The 18,870-nt window shown below is 30.4% G+C and overlaps 1 protein-coding gene across 2 annotated transcripts in view; it reads right to left on the bottom strand.

The window, feature by feature from the left end:
- Window positions 1–2,741: 2,741 nt before the first annotated feature.
- bur (GMP synthase burgundy) overlaps window positions 2,742–18,870 on the bottom strand; it is a 57,032-nt gene continuing 40,903 nt past the window's right edge. For both annotated transcript variants that reach the window (XM_067288844.1, XM_067288843.1), the window contains exons 8-16: window positions 17,101–17,266; window positions 15,073–15,221; window positions 12,348–12,408; window positions 12,055–12,273; window positions 11,857–11,972; window positions 9,835–9,960; window positions 6,383–6,501; window positions 6,001–6,304; window positions 2,742–3,771 (exon numbers count right to left, since the gene is read on the bottom strand). In XM_067288844.1, the coding sequence (XP_067144945.1) occupies window positions 3,670–3,771; window positions 6,001–6,304; window positions 6,383–6,501; window positions 9,835–9,960; window positions 11,857–11,972; window positions 12,055–12,273; window positions 12,348–12,408; window positions 15,073–15,221; window positions 17,101–17,266 (1,362 nt within the window). In that variant the 3' untranslated portion in view covers window positions 2,742–3,669. The remainder of the gene's footprint in view (window positions 3,772–6,000; window positions 6,305–6,382; window positions 6,502–9,834; window positions 9,961–11,856; window positions 11,973–12,054; window positions 12,274–12,347; window positions 12,409–15,072; window positions 15,222–17,100; window positions 17,267–18,870) is intronic.

The following is an 18,870-nucleotide window of genomic DNA, read 5'->3' as shown; positions in this document are numbered from 1 at the left end:
GGCTTGTCTCTAATTCCAGCAAGGAAACGGTGGGACGCACATTCTAACCTAACCTAACCTAACCTAACATATTCTAATAAATTACCATAATTATTAGCAACCAAATTATTAGAATAGGTTACTATGTTGTAATGTTGGCACCCAGTCGGCACCAGACTGGGTGCCAACATCACACATGGGGTATGAGTGGCCACAACCCAACTGCATATCAGGATCGTTATGAGAGTACATAATCAGGAAAAACACAGCCACTTGTAAGATATAGGCCTCTAAAGATTTATAGGCTAATGTTCATTTGAGAAAAAGTAATTTGTCTTTAAAACCAAATAATTTATGATGTCACAAAATTCTACTTTAGACCACAACTCTTGATTTACAAAGATGCTGGCTTTGTATGGATCGACACCCTCACTTAATGCAACTTTCTCTTCATATAAAGCAGTATCTCGTCCTGTCAGACTGAGAATAACCCGCCAGAAAGCTTTTTTTTTTTTTTAATATTGTCCATGATATAAAAATACTGCAATTGTATTAAGTTTAGATTGAAAAAAGTGCTGCCAACCTGTCAAATAATAGACCACGTGCAAGCTAAGCAAGCGGAAGCTAGACCACAAACATGGCGAAGGGCGGAACAAAGGTGCATTTTATCACGTGACATGCAACCGTGAAACCTATATTACATGAAATGAGTTACCCATCGTTGACGGGAGACTTATCTAGTTTTATTATAAAATAGGTTCCATTTTGCCTGTTCGTTTCCGTTCAAGCTCGATTTTTCAAATTACTAACAATTTTTAGCTAATGTTTATAATTTGTCAATTAAGGCTTTGCAAATTAACCAATCATCTTTGCGGATAAGCGCGAGTGTCTAGTATTTTGGCAATTGATAAAATTATGCGATTGGTACCTTGCAGTACAAATTAATTACTCTGGCAGATTAGATGGGGTGCAGAAAAAGATTGGTGAAGTCCATAATGTTGACTAATGATCCATCGACAAACATTCTTATAGACTGGCTTCTTGCCATGAAGACCGAATTTGTTTTTGAAGAAAATATAAGAACTTTAGATTGGTTAAATTAATATGATCTTTTCCATACAGTGTTCACCCAGTGATTTATTTAGAAATAAGGCAGTCTAAGATCACAATATGTAAACATCCCGAAACTAATAGTGCCATTTTTGTATTGAATAATTATAATTTTAATTCTGCAGTATTTGTATTTTTACAAATTTTTAAATATTGAAAGGGCAGTGCTATTGAAAACCCGTCATTAGTACCGTACTCCCACTGTTCATGCAAAATATATTTTAACGTTATTCTGCTGATGTGTCTTATTTTGTCATATAAACTTTAATTTGCACTTAATAATAATAATAATTTCAGTTTTTGTAATTATTTTGAATTTTTGTGGTCTCCAAACTCTTGCGTCCCTAGGTCTGGGTCTAATGGGAAATCCACCATTTGATCTAACAAAGAATAGATCAAAATCAGAGTCGAGTCGATAGATATACTGGTCCGTGCGCTGCCAATGGCTCCAATGCTACGATATCGGTGTAATAAATATTTTTTGTCACTTGAAGCGCTTCAATCGCGTCAAGGCACAAGTTTGGCTTAAGCATAGGGAGAATCAGCTGTAAACATTCGAAATTCTTTAAAAACGAGAAAATTTCTTAACTCTGATATTTCTTTCGTCTTTTTTAAAGGACTGCTTATAAACACTACTTTAATTCGGTTTTGAACATTAGAAATATTAACGACATTTACAAATAAATATTTCTATTAATTAACTATCACTTTCACAATTTCACGTTTGTTTTTTGCTACAATTTGTGTTCATTTTAAAATATTTTTGGAGGTTTTCGTTAAGAGTAAGAAAACGTAGTGAAAAAATTTATAGTTAAGTCTGTATATAATTATTATGGGATGCCTTCAAGATTCCTGAGAACTAATTCTCACTGACACCTTTTCTTCCCGATTCATATACTGAATATAATGATAGTATTGTGCTAGCCCCCAAATTATAGGTTGCCTATCGCCCTGAGAGACCAGAGAATGAATCTGGACGGGTCGAAAAATTCCTCTGCGGGCCAGGCCAAACCCATAATGGGCTTAAGAGCCCTTTTAGTCTCCAGGATGGAGTTAAAAATGCCCCAAATTATACCAAAATACTGGCTGTATATCTTATGCGATTGCTGCAATTTCGATTGTCATTCCTTAGTTGTAACAATTTTTAAAGATCAAACAAAAAGTAACATGTCATTTAGTAATTATTTTTTGAATTTCCCCTTTTTTGCGTATTAAAAATTGTTGTTTAAATTCCTATGCCATCACGAATGTGGAAAGGATAGACCTTAAGCAAAATATGGCAAAAGGCATCCAATGCTCAAGGGACTAAAATTTCTACTTAAGCCACTGCTATTGGCAACTTTTAGTAATTTGTTAATGTACTTACATGCCACGAAGATAAAACACACTTCGTCTTTTCGTTATCAGAGGTTGAGGCGCAAGCACAAACATTAAACTTGTACAGCAAGCAGAAGTATACGTATGAGGTTTTAAGTCCAAAGACCTTGCGGCGCTCGTTCACGACATCACGTGACTCAGTGAACATTGCGCATTGACTCGCGGGAAATTTGTTGAAAAAAATGGCGGATACATTTAACATGGAGGGACAGAGGATTTGATCATACATCGACGATTGTTGTTAGCTCAATTAAAAAATTTTTAACCAGAGAGACTCAAATTTTAACAAATTTATTGGGCAGTCGTTTTACACGTTGGAAGAATGATTCGCATCAGTCACAGTCGATTCTTTTTTGTTTTCTTTTCACAATCGCTGCATTCGAGTCTTCTTCACGCAACAGTTAAGACATTCAATACCGTGTGATACAAAACTCGTGTTACATAAATGCCAAATGATAAGAATTTTTTCTAAAATTTTAATCCTGCTTATTATTAAACGGTTTTTTTTACATGCGACCATATTCCCTTATTGGCATTTGATAGCTGTAATAATACATATCAATCAAATTTACAAATTTTATCTAAATATAGCCATTAGATGGCAAACAACTCAACATACCGAGCAACATTAGAAACAAGATAAACACCCCCTTTAAGAAATTATTAAACGATCTGTCGTCGATTATCATCGTAAAAACGTGTGTATATGCGAGAGTTACTTTTTGAAGCACGGTTTATTTTTTTCAGTTCTCTTTTTTTGTGCACGCTTTTTTTTAATAAACAGTATTTTTTTAGTTCGTATAAACTATGGATACCATGACACGATTAGAATTATCAAGTCCAACATTTGTGTTGTTTCTATTGTCTCAACTTCTTTCACACAACAACAATTATTTAATACTAGACACCGACTTATTTATAATACCGCACCATTGTACACGAAGTTCCGTCTTTTCCGATATACTTCTTCGACCATTTTGAATTAGTTTTGTTTTTTTTTTACCGTTTCGAGTAACGGGTATTTGTTCACAAAAAATTAACAATCTGGAAGAAAGACAGTTCTTATTTCCCAAAATTTCTATCGATAGTTCTGATTTTATTTAAAAGTTGGAATTTTCTTCCAAATTTCGTGGGCCAATTTTCAAAAATTACCAAATTATATATATATATATATTTATATATATATAATGCAGCATGTCCGTTTTATTCCCATTCGGTTGTTCCCGGCGGTTTAGGTGTGAGGTCATATAGTACTCGAGAAATTCCCGGAACTCCTTGGATTTCTGCTACCATTTTTTTAATAACCTGAAAGAGAAAAAAATATTTAGTTGAAAAGAAAAGAAATGAAAGTTTGAGATATTCAAGTATTCTGTCCTTTGTTTTTATGTAGGCCTTTGGTTATAAAAAGTTTTTATTACTGTTAAAAACTGGATTAAAGGATATTGTATATATCAATGAAATGGTAGGAAAGTTCATTCCACGCCATTCCTAGATGCACAAACAATTAAATCCACATAAGGATTAGTATGATAAACAATTAGATAATAAACTGGAATTTGGATAATATGTTAAAAACTACTTATTTCTGGATGAATTTTAAAATAAAGTATTACAGCATATTAATGACGATTAAGAGAATTTTCCATATGCTGTGAATAAATTATAAAAAAAGCAAATAAAGAATTCACACGAAAGAAAATATTTATTTGTACATAAGAGTTTCTCCAATGGCTGGCCTACTGTTCTGGGTATGTGGGAGACAAATCAAACACCCAAGGAATTTTTCAGATGTGTTCCATCCTGGATATTTGAGCACTTGCCCCATTATGGGCTTGATAAAACACTTCCTGTGTGTCCATGGGGAAATATAAGAATAACAAGATTCGATTTAAATTTTTTATTTTATTTTCGAAAGTTAGGGTTAAATCAAACACAGAAACAAAAAACGGAAAAACACCCGACAAATTTTCTCGTAAAAATTACTCATAAACTTTCGTTCCCACGGTAATACTTCCTTGTAGAAGATGAGTTAACTGTTGAAAAATAATTATATCATGTAAATCACCATTGGTCAGAAAGGACTTCCACCCTTGACGTACTTCACAAAATCTCGAACCCGAGATCCTGAAATAAAAGGAAAACGAACGATGACGCAGAGAGAGAAAAAGTTTCGACATCTGTCAAGCGTGTGCGCGTCGTGGATTATCATCTCCTGCCGTTGAAGCCGTCCATCCCATCTATCTTCAGTCCATTGACTCTTATTTTCAAGCGAACTCTCGTTCCTCGGACTTTGTGCAAATCTCAGGATCACTAAGGTATTTATCCTACTCGCAATGTTTTGTAAACTCTCTCTCTCTCTCCAATCACTCGAGACGCGATTTAATAATTCGATTCGATGATATAAATACTTCCAAATATGTTAATTGATGTATTCCCTATCAATCTCAAAATAAACAGGTATTTTTGTTTAAAATTAGAAGAGTGTGCGTTTCTTCCTCCATTGCCATCATTCAGCATCCCACGATTTGGAAAATAACGCATATCTATCCGTGAAAGGTTTGATAGATTGGTGTCAGTTCCTGACGTGAACAGGATCCTACGATCCTCGTCCATAAATAAACTTTAACCGCTCGGTCTCTAGTCATCCTTCCGACAACGAGGTCGGACCTCAAGGTCTTGTGCCGTTAAGAGGTAGAGAAGATAGGATTCGTCTTCCATCTCCTACCCTCGGTTAACCTCACACAAAAATGGTGAGGGTGTCCTATAGCTACAACATATTTACACACATACATGCAATTAAATTTTACGTTTGATTATGTTTATGATGGGGATTAACATAATTTCACTTCTTACAAAATTTATGTTTTTTCACTCTAAACATCTTTCTGCCAAGCATTTATATTCTGTGCAACTAGGGTTGCTGTCCTGCTTTATAGTATTTTATCCCTACTCTTTATCAGGTGGTATCTCCAAATTTTTGGAGCCATTCTTATATTTATTCATGTTTTCTGTTTATATTCCTCTTTTAAATCCATTAACAATTTGAAAGTTTTTCCCCCAAAAAGTTTATGATGGTGGTTTGCACATTTCCTTAAGGCCAATTGTGAAAGGGCTTGTCTGAATTATAGTTATTGGTCATGTTTTTCAAATTTAGTAAAGTATGGGGTGGCTCCACCCCCCTCTACAGTGCTCATACACAATGATTAAATTCTACATTTACAGTTACTAAATCTAAAAACTGAGACACCTATCTTGATTGCAATAAACTGAGGACAATGCAAAGAAAGTTAAATAAAAGCATTTAAAACTAATTGGTAATTAACTTCCATTAAATTATAAATTTGTATACAATGATCCATAATTAAAAGTTTGAAATATAAAAAAAATACTAAAATATAAAGTGGGGTTCTTGTGAACAACACTATTATTGATTTGTAAAATTTTAAATTTAAGGAAATTTTTTGTCATCAAATCCCAAACTTTTAATTATCACATAGTTAAAATTACCACTATAAACTCAACACATTTCATTACCTCGAGTGGTAAATGTACATTTGGAGTGGCTGGAATACCAGTCATAAAATCTTGGGTAATAAATGTGCGTATCACAATGGATCGCTGACAAGACGGCTGCCGTGATACAACATCCCTATCAAAATGAATCGGAATCATAATAATAGGCATCTGTGATAATGTGTTAAGGTGATTACTTGTTTTCAATACTTTGTGTGCTACGTAATCTGCTTGACGCAAAGTACTAAGAACATTGCTAGTAAGGAATGTCGGAGTTATATCCTGTACAGGAAATGTAACTGGATCTCCAAATATATAGCATACCCTACAAAATAAAATATTTATTAAATATCACAATTAAAAATTTATTAACATGATTGTGAAAAAAAAATTAATCGTTTACCTATTTATATTATGACAGATACGAGGAATTATCTTGGCTAGAATCATCAAATCTCTCCAATCTGTAGGTTCTTCTGGGCTAGATAAACCAACCACATAACTATAGGATCTCTGATCGCCCTATAACAATGATAATACAGTTGATAAATCATCACAACAACAAAATTTTATATTTAGAAACACACACACACACTTGTCAGCTTTCTTTCATTAGAGGGAGAAAAAAGTAAATTGTAGTAAACCAATGAATAGTACACCCTTAGTCAGAAAAGTTCCAGGACAAAGCTCATAAAAAATTGAAATTACCAAGTAATGACCCTATTTTCTAGCTCCTGTCAAAATAGTCCCCTCGACTGTCTAAACATAATTGCCAATGTCTCTCGAGGTCTTGGAAGCAAGCAGAGAAAGCTTCAAGTGTGATGCTTGTTGGCTCATTTGTCACAACCCATCAGATGGATGTCTGCAATATCTTGAAAAAAAATGTCCCTTTCAGTTGCTTTTTCACTCACAGAAACAAGAGGAAAAAAATCACAAAGGGTTGCAACTGAAAGGGAAATTTTGTCAAGAAACTGAGAGATGTTTCGTCATGACATCGCAGACATCCGATGAGCTGTGACAAATGAGCTAACAAGCATCTCACGTGAAGCTTTCTCTGCTTGCTTCCAAGACCTTGAGACACATTGGGAATTGTGTATAGATAGTTGAGGCGACTACTTTGACAAGAGCTAGAAAATTGCAATTACCAAGTACTTGCAAATGATTCTATTTTTATGAGCTTTGTCCTGGAACTTTTCTGACAAAGGGTATAAGATCCATTAGGTAAAATTAATGAAGCAACTATTTCAGCAAAAACTGTATTAAGTTTTGCATCATATGCCACTTTTCAAAAAGTGTCTGGACATCCCTTATTTCTACTCTTGATCAGTACTGATTTGCAAGTACATTGCATAAAGGCAACAAAAGTTGCAATTCATCACTACATGTAGTTTACACATTCATTCAGTTAATGAGGTTGCAAGTCATATCAATTTTTGTAACAATCACACCTGCCAGTGACCTGGTAGACCCAAAAACTAAAACTTGACTGGCTCGGTTCACCAAACATGTCAAACTTAGTAGACAGTCTTCTTTAGCAACCATTGCTAGGGTCATGGTCATGCTAGTCCACAAATCATTGCACTGTGTCAAATGTTGGCTAGTGTAAAAAAAAATCAAAGAATGGCAACAATGGACATTAGATTAGTGGAAGAGAGTATTGTGGAGTGATGAATTGAGGTACTGTACACGATTTTGATGCTCTGATGGTTATGTCTGGACCTAGCAGATTCTCAGTGAATGATATGAAAAATGATATTATATCACCCAGGAAATTTTAACATTACTGCCTTTAAGTCTGGGTCCACTGAGAGCAATTTTTTGCCAAAAGTGCACTTTCACCTAAGAAAAATTTTAGTTAAGGTTTTTGTTTTTCTTGTAAAACTGTTTAATCATCAGCATGGTTTCATGGTGGTGATTATCGTTAAACATTTTAATTCTGTGGATCATTTTTGTTGATCCACAGTAATAAAATAGTTATTTCATATGCCATAAACAGTTTTTAGGTTTTATACCTAGAAATTGACCCTTATACATACTGCGTACTCAGTCAGCGCCAGAAATTTCATTTTTTCCCCCCAACAATCTGTTCTGCAAGTCCTAAATTTGGTTTGGTTTGGTCTGCTACATATCCCTCTAAACAGCATCAAATGAGGATACTTTAAGTTGACCAAAATTTTTCATTTGTTTTCAATTGGCAATCCTCAAATCCAAAACAAAAGAAAATTCTAGAGCATCAGTTAATTTTGAATTATACAGATTTTAAACTAAATGTATTAAAATATATCGTTAAGTAATAAGAAGAGAACCGTATTTACAATGTTGAATTACTAGTACAGCAGTTTCCTTGAATTCAATATACCATATTTACTCACATATAAGACAATCTCACATATAGGACAAGGTGTGACTTTAAAGATCAAAATAAGGAAAATTAGCTATATTAATACAATTCTAATTTTATTTTGTTTAAAATATCAAATGAATGTAAATGCACCACACTGTCCCACAAAAATTACTTGCATTTTAAACCTCAAGGAAAAATCTTGTAAAATTAACAACATAATTTGTTCATGTAAAGCTGGACAACTGGGAACCTTTTTTTTGCAAATTCTTAACAGTCGAATCCACTCTCCATTGATTACACTTATAAGTTTTAATCCATTCCCACGTGAAAACATGATTATTCGGAAATCAGAATTCAGAAAAACTCATATTGAACTCCCATGTAACTTTGGAATTTCAACCTGGAATTCAATTCAAAAGCTTTGCTTTTTCTATTGGTATTATTCATCTTTACTCCTGACAATATACAAGAACAATTCAAACGACCCAGATAAAATACTTGTTTTTAAATACAAGAGGGTAAGCATCTGGGAAAAATGCAAATACACGATTCACAAAAATTATTGCAAAAATGCAAAGAATCTTTCGCTCACACGTATAGGATGACCTAGGAATTTGAAGGTGTGATAAATGAATAAAAAACCTTGTCTTACATGCGAGTAAATATGGTTTATTTTTGTTTCAAATACTAAATGAACAGTTGGATTCTTTGTCAGGCTATAAGGCTAAATTATTTAGTCTTAAAGCCTGTTTGTTTGGTATCTGTTATAAATATAATTAATCCAATAATTATTATATATTGTTTGTTACCATAACTGCAGTATTACTTTTTCTAAATTCATGTAACATTACATGCCTTAATTAAATAATAGTTAACTTTAAAAAAAATGATCCAAAACTAATTTATAGCATAAACACTTCAGCTGACTTGGTATTATATAACATGAAAATAATGCTTACAAAAAAATAACTTTTTTATGATAATCTGTAACTTGAATCAGCGGTTGGCAACCTATGGCATGTGGGACAATTTTCAGTTGCACTTTGATTGAATAATAAAATATAATTTTTAATAATTACATTAATTATTACACATTTAAATGGAAACCGTATGTCCAGTGTAGACCATGGTACATTAAAAACCAAACTCTTGCTTGTATATTTATATTACAGCACATGTATTTACACACCTTGTTGTGCACATGCTTCACATGTAAAAGCCTATTTCAATTAACAACTTAACTTCAAAAATATATAATTTTGAAGTCCATTATAACCAAGCCAATTTTGTTATGTATATATTATGTTGACACCCTAAACACTATAACTTGTACACAGGGACTTGTACACTATAACTTGCATAACACAGGGTTTGGCATAACACCCCCTGAAAGGGGGTGTTATGCCAAACCCTGTGTTATGCAAATCCCTGTCTTAATACCCAAGTATTTAATCACAAAATATTTATCAACTTTCTACATATTTATTAAATTGAATGAAATTGTAACATACCTGAACACCCACACTTTTAATAGGCAATAATGTAGAAACTAACTGGTACTTTTGAGAAACAGCCATAAGAAATTCCCGTTCTTCTTCAGATGTACCACTCTGAACCCTATTAATAAGTGCATGTTTCTAAAAAAAGAAAAAAAATTTATGAATTTTAATATTAATATGCAATAAAAGTATAAAAAAGTAACTGTAAATATTATTATTATTATTATCTGTTGCCATTTTTCTCCAGAAAATTTTCATTTTTCCAAATATAACTGTTTCTCATAGAATTATTTTTTATATTTTAGTTGTTTGTACTGTAAACAATCTACAAAAACTTCAGAAGAATATAGTAATATAGTAAATTGGTATAGTGCATTGTAAATTACTTAACAACATTCCACTAAAAATTTTTAATTAAAATTTAGGCACATTAATCTATTTAGTGGGCAAACCTTATATCAGAATGAGATTTTGCATGTGGTTCAATGTAATTAGAGTGGAAAGTGTTTAATTCTAAATTTTTCCAGATGGACTAATAATTGGGTGTAAGTTAATGACATATTAGATATTGATAATATCAAAATAAAGATCAATTATAGAATGAAAGCAATTGTAGTTTTTCTTGATTAAATGGAAAACTGTGTATTTCAGCTGATAAAATTATGGTATTCAGAATTAAGTTTAGTTAAGCATGAATTAACTATATTTAACAGTCAATTTGAAATATAGTTAGTATTCTTTATTAACACTTTTTGAGTTACAGATGGGAATCGTCACAAATTGAAACAAATTGAACAATTAAAATATTTTAAATTAGTAATTTGTCCTACTAGTATTCCCACTCTCCCAGCTGAGAATCAGTATTCTCTGCAGTTTGAAGTAGGTTTCAAGAAAATTTACTGAAAACATTATAATTGTCTCAAGATAAAAAATATCACGTGTTATCAAATTTGTCACGAACATACCAATTATGTGTTGTATAAAAGCATACTTTATAGTAAGTAATCTATAATGAGTCTATTTATAATATAAATAATCATTTCTAGTAATTTAAAAATTTTAACTAAATCTTTATGAATGAGTTTTTTTTCTTCTTCCAGTAGCAAGTACCAAGCTGCAGATCATGGTTTGTGAAATAACAGTTTAATACAATGTTAAATTGTGTTTCTATGGTAATTAAAATTTTTCTTATTAACAATATTTTTAATCAAGAATTATTTCAATTTGTTAATTAGTCAAATAAAATTCAATATTTTTTATAAATGCTCATATATGTTTTAAAAATTTCCATTTTATTTTCCATTATATCTGATTATATTATTGTTGCTTTGTATGAAATATGTAATTTTTCATATTATTTGGACACGAATAATGAATAGCGCTAAAGATTTTAAATCTAACAATTACCCAAAATAAATGCCGATAATTGCACTGTCAAGAAGGCCTAACGAGTGGAGACAAATTTAGGTTTCCACTTGAAGGAGCCTGTTTTCTGGAAGGGGTTGGTGAAGGAAGATCAATTAAAGACTTATTAACAAGCTTAAAAATAGGTGTCATTTACGAACAGCCATAAGTTATTTCACGTAAAGGGCCTCCTTTTAGTGAGAGTCACCCTGAGAAAATTGAGCCAGGTGTGCAAACCGAGGAGGACCCAAAGGAAAGCTACTGACCAAGCTCCAGATTGGACAGCCAACAAATCTCAAAGTTGGATAAAAGGCAACTTGACTGATCAAAAAAGGGAAAAAGAAACATGAAAGACTATGTTGTATGGTAGCCATCCAGAATTACTGTTGTGTATACTGCAAATACTTGTAAAATAAATGGACTTGATCTGAGATAAATGAGTGATAAAATGATTTTCTGATGGACCACAAACCTGAGAATTGGGACAGCACAATCTGAAATTTACTTGCACATATATACATGAGAGAACCAATGCATTTCTTGTTTATTTATTTAGATATTTTTGCAAATTGTTTCATTAGCAACAGATAAAAATTATTCTACAAATCATTAGAATTAAAAACAAGTTACCTTTTGCACAGAATTTGCATAATCAATGACAACTTTCACCAAGACACTAGTTTCAGAAAAATCTTTTTCCATATATGGTTCTTCAGAACATATTACTCTGACAGCTAAACCTGGACCTGTAAAAAAATTGTTAAAATCATTTATATAATTTCATTAAAGAATCATTATAAACATCATTATATATTTAAAAATATAAACCTGGAAAAGGATGTCTTTGAACTAATTCAGGTGGTAATCCAAGTTCTTGACCCATCATTCTTACTTCATCTTTGTGAAAATCTCTTAGAGGTTCTACTACTCTACCCTGTTCCCTTAATAATCTAACTAAATCAGTGTCATTATGATGTGTCTTAATTGCATCAGCACGATGACTAGCTAATGATGAGGCACTCTCAATTAAATCTGGACGTAATGTTCCTAAAATATAAAAAGTACACACATTAATTCAATTTTCCCACATTTAGCTGTTTATATTGTTTTATTCCACTTACCTTGTCCTAAATAAACTTCTTCTGGAACTAAATGGAGATCAGCAATAATGTCATTTGCTACCTGAACATGTAGGGAAGAATATCTTAATCTACTTAATTTAAAATAATTTTTAAAAAATATGCGTTAAATTATTGTATAGTAATATTAATTATACTCAGGTATTTTCTAAATAAATTTTTAAAAATTTAATAATTTATTTTAATCTTTAATATTAATAAGCATTAATACAAATCATTGTGAAACAGTTGTTATTTCACTTTATTGAAAATTTGCATTAATGATTTTCAGGATCAAGATCAAGGTTGTAAAATTTAAATTTAAATTTAAAATGTTGAATTAATTGATTAAATAAAGTTACATAAAATATAATTTATTTACACAAACAACTTAATGTTCTAAATGATTTTCAAATCAAACAAAATGAGGAGGATATGGTATTTGCTGTTTAAGTGTGGAACAAAACAAAGCCATAAAAAAAAATCTGATTTTTTCTGTTGAAGATTGAAAAAACATAATGATAATTTCTACTTTTTCAAACTGCAGTGATAGCAGTGTGTAGTGTCTACAACATCCATTGCATCCTTCAAAGGTGGCTTAGTTGGCTGAACATCACCATCAATCTCACTTTCATTTACAGAATCACCACTTTTGTCAAGAAACATCCTGACAATACTGTGTAAAGTAAAATAATTTTATGATGTATGAATCTAAGTCACATTAATGGCAGCACATACAGCCAAAAATAAAACAGCCAATGTGACTCCTATTTTTGGCACCAAAAGAGTAAAAAAACAAGCTAAACCTCACATCACCATATGCACTCTCCGGTATGCAAACTAACACATTTGCATGCACGTAACACATCCATTTAAATGGGTGGGCATCCTTACACTTTAACCCCAAATTTCCAAGTAAAATAGATGGCCTGCTAAAACCAGATGTTTGAATTGCTCTACAAGTGGAGGTTGAACCAGTCTTTGCTTACTAAGAGAAAAAATCTATTCTACTAAAAATGAACTTTTACTACAGTACCACTTTTTTAGTTCGCTTCTAGAAGTATAAAAAGCAACTGCTATTGAAAATAAGGTTATTTCTTGGGGATTGCGAAGATAGTTTAGTTTGGTTTAATGAATTCTGGTAAAATTTTTGTTTGCTTTACTGCATAAAATTTAATGTTATGATAATGGCATTTTGCCAGGGCAATGAAAACAATTTGCTTTAATGCAAGAATTCACTTTTGTTTTGTTTCAGTGTTTGTTTTAAGACGAGTCAACTGTAATGCCAAGAATATATATCATTTGCATATCGTTTCTTGCATTATGAATGAAAACTAATAAATACTTTTACTTCACTATCAGCAGTTTTTTTTTTTATTTAGGAGACAATTTTCAAAACTGACACATGATGATAATTTATCATAATGGAATTGGATTCTAGAAATATTATTATTCTAAAACAGTTTTATTAAAAATTATATGTTCACAAATGTGATTTATATTTGCTTTATTATTATTTTAAACCTTTGTTTTTTTACACACACATACAATAATTTGAGTTTTACTGACTATAAATTTTTAAATACAGTAGACCCCCCTATAACACGAATTCGTATAACACAGCAAAAAAATTGCGATCGTGTTCATATAACATGCTAAAAGAGACTCATATAACATGGTAAAATGTCATCGCCAATTCGTGTCACAACAAGATTGGTGGAATCTGGACCAATAGCAGATATTGTACAAACCATTGAGTTTAAACGAGCACTGGACCTACTAAAAAAACAATTGTTATTCAACGGCCATAAAAATTATATTTCTATTAATGATGTCTCCAAAGTTATTTTTCTGCGAAAAATTCGCTGATCACAAAACACGTGCCTGCTGTTCAATGAGCCACTCCGTGACGAAAACAAGCTTAAGCAATGGCGTCGTCAAACAGCGAGCACTCAGTAAGTAATCCTACAATTTTTTGTTTATAGCATAGTTTATATGGATTATTCCCAAAAATTATACATGATTTGGAAAAGCTGAGTCAAATTATCTAGAATCGATTAATTTTATGGAAGAAAACCTTTCAAACAGCCATAGACCCTAAATTGCACATGTGCTGGGCTGTGATTGGCTCATGTATTTAAGTGACTCATATAACACGGATTCATATAACATGGAATGTATCTACCATGTTATAGGGGGGCTACTGTAAATGATAGTGCCAGAATTCTTTGTATATGATTATTACTTAGCATTAAGTATATTGGGATGTTATATAATCTATTATGATGCCAGATTATCTTTTGAACTAGAACTTGGCTAATTATTCCAGTTAGTTCTAGTCTAAATCTAGCATTATCATTTAGTTATAATTTTTTAACTGTAAAAGAAAAGGTTTGATTAAGCAGATTTAGGAATTAACCAAATGTAAAGTTTATTATTTGTATTTTCTGTTTTAGAATACAGTGACAAAATAAGTAGCTTTTAGTTAATAATAATGATTATTATTATTATTATTATTGTTTTTTACATCTTTAAAGTGTCCTAAGTTAAACAGAAATATTAAGGAGGATTTATTTTAAAATTAATTTAATACTAGTTATTGTGCTTACTTATGCAAGTTTTATTATACTATTCAGCATAAGCTTATGTAGACAATGTTCCAAATAAACACTAAGTATTAAATTTCATTTTATTTAATTTTGAATTAAAAATTAAATGTATGATATACCTTCATAAATGTGTCACCAATAATTTTTCTTTTTTCTTCAGGATTAATTGTTTTACATAGTTTTTCAGTTGTTCGTTTTCTTGTAGGATCTTTGCGATCAATAGGAACAGTTGTTGTTCCATCATAAAAATGATGTGCAGCATTAATAACTAGTAAAAAAATAATATATTTTAATTAAATTATTTAAAAAAAGAATTATGTTTCATTAACAAAAATTTAGAAGCAACAAATGAAAATGAAATTAATTGAAATATCCAAAAAATAAGAGAACATTTTTATAATACAGTAAAACCTGTCTATGGCAACCACCCACGGTTCCTTCAAAAAAGTAATCTTTTAGACAGGTGGTGCTGTAATACCGCATTTCCATATGTATTTTGTGCACTTTTTAGCCATTTCCACTAAGCGAAACTCAAAGTGGGCAAAAATAAGCAAATTTTTTCAACGATAGAGCTATATTGGTATTGTATTTTATTCTTATTGGATAATTCGATTAACAGGAATTGTCATGATTTTATAACACAGATTTAATACTAATATTTTAAAGATTAATACAATACGCGCATTTTCTAGATTATAATGCACACTCTTTTTTCTGACTTAATTAATTCAACTTGGTTCTTTTCGTTTGCTCCTCAGTTATGTGTATTACATCATTGATGTACAAGCACATCGTATCACTCCATCACTTTGATTTTCGTTAGTTTAATCTTATTTAACTTTAAAAATACGGTATTTTTTTTAAATATTTAATATTTTCTTAAGTACAAGAAAAATTAATTAATTAATAATAAAACAATTTTGTTATTTTTTCTCATAATACAATTCCATTACATTCCGTGATTGTCCAATGACAATCGTAGAATCAAAAAAGGAAGGTTTCCCGTAAAACTGATTTTTGCATTAATGTGTTTATTGTTTTTGAATATTTTGCATGCAAAGATTATTTTTAGAAAAGTAATATCCAAGTAAAGTGGAAATAAGGTAGGTTGATACAGAAACTATTTATCGCACATGTACTATATATGAGCTGCTACAAAAATAAATAAATAAATAAAATAAATTTTATCAAATGATGAGATCAGCCGATTAATTGTATCATGTACAATAAATTATATCTGTAAGGAAAATACTGTAGGTCTACGGTAAAATAAATTTTGTTTTCCCACAGTTCCCTAATTGCTGTACTGATAAACCATTTTCACTTTTTCTGATAACTTTAACACGATCTTCTAATGACAGCACTTTGCATTTCTTTCGTTTTTTGAACAAACCGAAATGAATTTCCTTTGTTGCTAGACTAATTCATTAATACCTGCACCTAATTTCAAGGGTGGGAGAGTGGGTTCCAACAAGAGTTTAGACTAATTCATTATATTAGGAGGGGGAAACGTTCAGATGGGTTTGAACAATAGTTTAAACCAGATATATTCACAGAAATGATCGCTTTTTACAGTTGTATGTTGTTTTGGACCAAAATCGATGTCCGCAGTCGTGTTACACAAGTGGTCATTTAATACAGATAGTCTTCGTATAAGTTATGTATAAGTTGTTCCGTGCCAGAAATTGTTGCCCATTTTGACAGGTGCCCGTCGAATGCAGGTGGTCGCCTAAGCAGTTTTCACTGTATTTATAATTTTAATTTACAAAATATTTTTTAAGTTTTATTATTTTAAATTTAATTATTTCTTAATTTATTTAATTGAAGATTAGTTATATATTTTAAATTTTTATTTGTAGTTTTCAAATGTTTTCTTATAAGTATTAACTTGTTCTTTTTAAAAAATTAAATGTATTGAAACAGCAGTAAACTTTAACTTATTGTTTTTATTAAAGTATTGAAATACCACTTATTTAAGATTTAAACCTTTTCATTGTAACTTCAGAAATTATCTCAAATAAAACATTGACAGTTTACACTAATTCAAAATAAAGCAAATTTACTTTGTTGTCAAACTTTAAATTAATTAAACTGAAGTTTATATTGAAAAATAATTATTGATATTTGAATAAGATAAAACATTATACCTTGTAATTTCAAATTTAAATTTCCAAGAGAAATTTCAACTTGTTCACTCTCATTTTTTCTCATAAAACCATTATCTATGTGAATAGCAATAACTTGGTCTTCTTTTAATGCTCTGTGTAACAAGGCAGCACATACAGTTGAATCAACACCTCCACTCACTAACATCTATTTTTAATAAATAAATATGATTCCTTAATTCATCATGACATGAGAAATTGAAGTTATTTAAATAATGTTAAAATGTTTAAATTACTACTAGTTAATAAATAATTTACACTCATAATTTTCAATTTGCGAACAAAAAATGAAAATTGCTCGTAAATGAATAAAATCCAGCATTTTTTGACTATAAAAAATACAAATAGAATATTTTCTTTTAATGAACCAAATGTATTAATTTTTCTGATACTTTACTTACCTATAATTACAATAATACGTATTTAATATGATAACCAACGTATGGGACTAAAGTGAAGTAGCACACTTTGCATTAGGAATTATGATACAAGAATTCCTTAATTAATTTGACTAATTAATATCTGTGTTAATGCATGTATCAAACTTGTGTTAATCAGATTTAATAATGGTAAAAATTGCAATTTGTCCATGATTGATTACTGTGTTGATAAATTTGCTTATATAGTATTGTACTGTTTTAGGAAAAAATAAAAAATGAATGCAAAATAAATGTTTAATAATTGGTTGTATCTGCATTTTGCTAGAGAAAAATTTATCAAGAACTGTTTGAACAGTGTGTTATTTTGTTTTCTTATCAGCATAAATTCTATGATAACAAGCAAAATGACTATAGACCTCGACAAACAAACATGTTTGATCAATGGATTGTAAAATTTACAAAGAATTAATACAATAGAGCAATTTTCGATTGTAATAAACCCATTTTTAATGCTGGCAATGAAGTAACTGGCTGGCTGGTCTGTGCATCATCATGCTCATAACTGACTTTCTCTTGGTCAGACAACACTTGTCAGGGCTTGCATGTTTTTGTGCAGCATTAATTAAATCCCACGTTAAGCAAGATATGCATTCTGCTTTCATTTTAATACATTATGTTGTTAAATTAATAAAATTTCATAACTTTCTTTTGTATTCCTTGATATTTGAATTTTATTATATATTTGCAGTTCTTTCAAATGATATATATTTTAATTAAAAAATTTACATATAAATTTAATTTGTTTAGTTATTAAGAAATTAGTTTGATTTAGTAGAAATGCAGTTCTACTATATAAATTATGAACTTAAAATGTGCAGGGCGTGTTAAAATGTTGTTATGGGTATAAGTATAAATAAATAATAATTATTAATGTACATTAGTAGTTTATACTCATTGATTCATTGTTTCAACCACTTAGCATCCTCTGTTCATAAAAAAAAGAATTAAAATTTTTCCCACAGGACATTTTTTGTCTGTTAGATCTGAAGTCCATTAAATTGATTTACTTTATTGAAAATAAAACACTAATATGTAACAGAAACAACTAAAAATTATGTATTTTTGTTTCACTCTAAATGCATTTTGACAAATTTATATTTCTCTATATGTTGACAAAGACAAGAAATTTATGCCTAAATTAATATTTCTTATTAAAAAAAAATCTTTCAGTTAAATGTAAGTTGCTGACTCACATATGATTGAAAATACAAAGACAAAAAAAAAATATTGCTATGAATATTGTTAATATTGGATAAACTGAAAATAAAATAAGTTAGTATCTAACAAACAAAAATATTCTATAGACTATGAT

Source organism: Centruroides vittatus, unplaced genomic scaffold, assembly GCF_030686945.1.
Source record: "Centruroides vittatus isolate TY-2023 unplaced genomic scaffold, ASM3068694v2 scaffold_932, whole genome shotgun sequence".
Lineage (NCBI taxonomy): Eukaryota > Metazoa > Arthropoda > Arachnida > Scorpiones > Buthidae > Centruroides > Centruroides vittatus.
The sequence above is the reverse complement of the archived record's forward strand: the minus strand, read 5'-3'. Positions and strand labels throughout refer to the sequence as shown.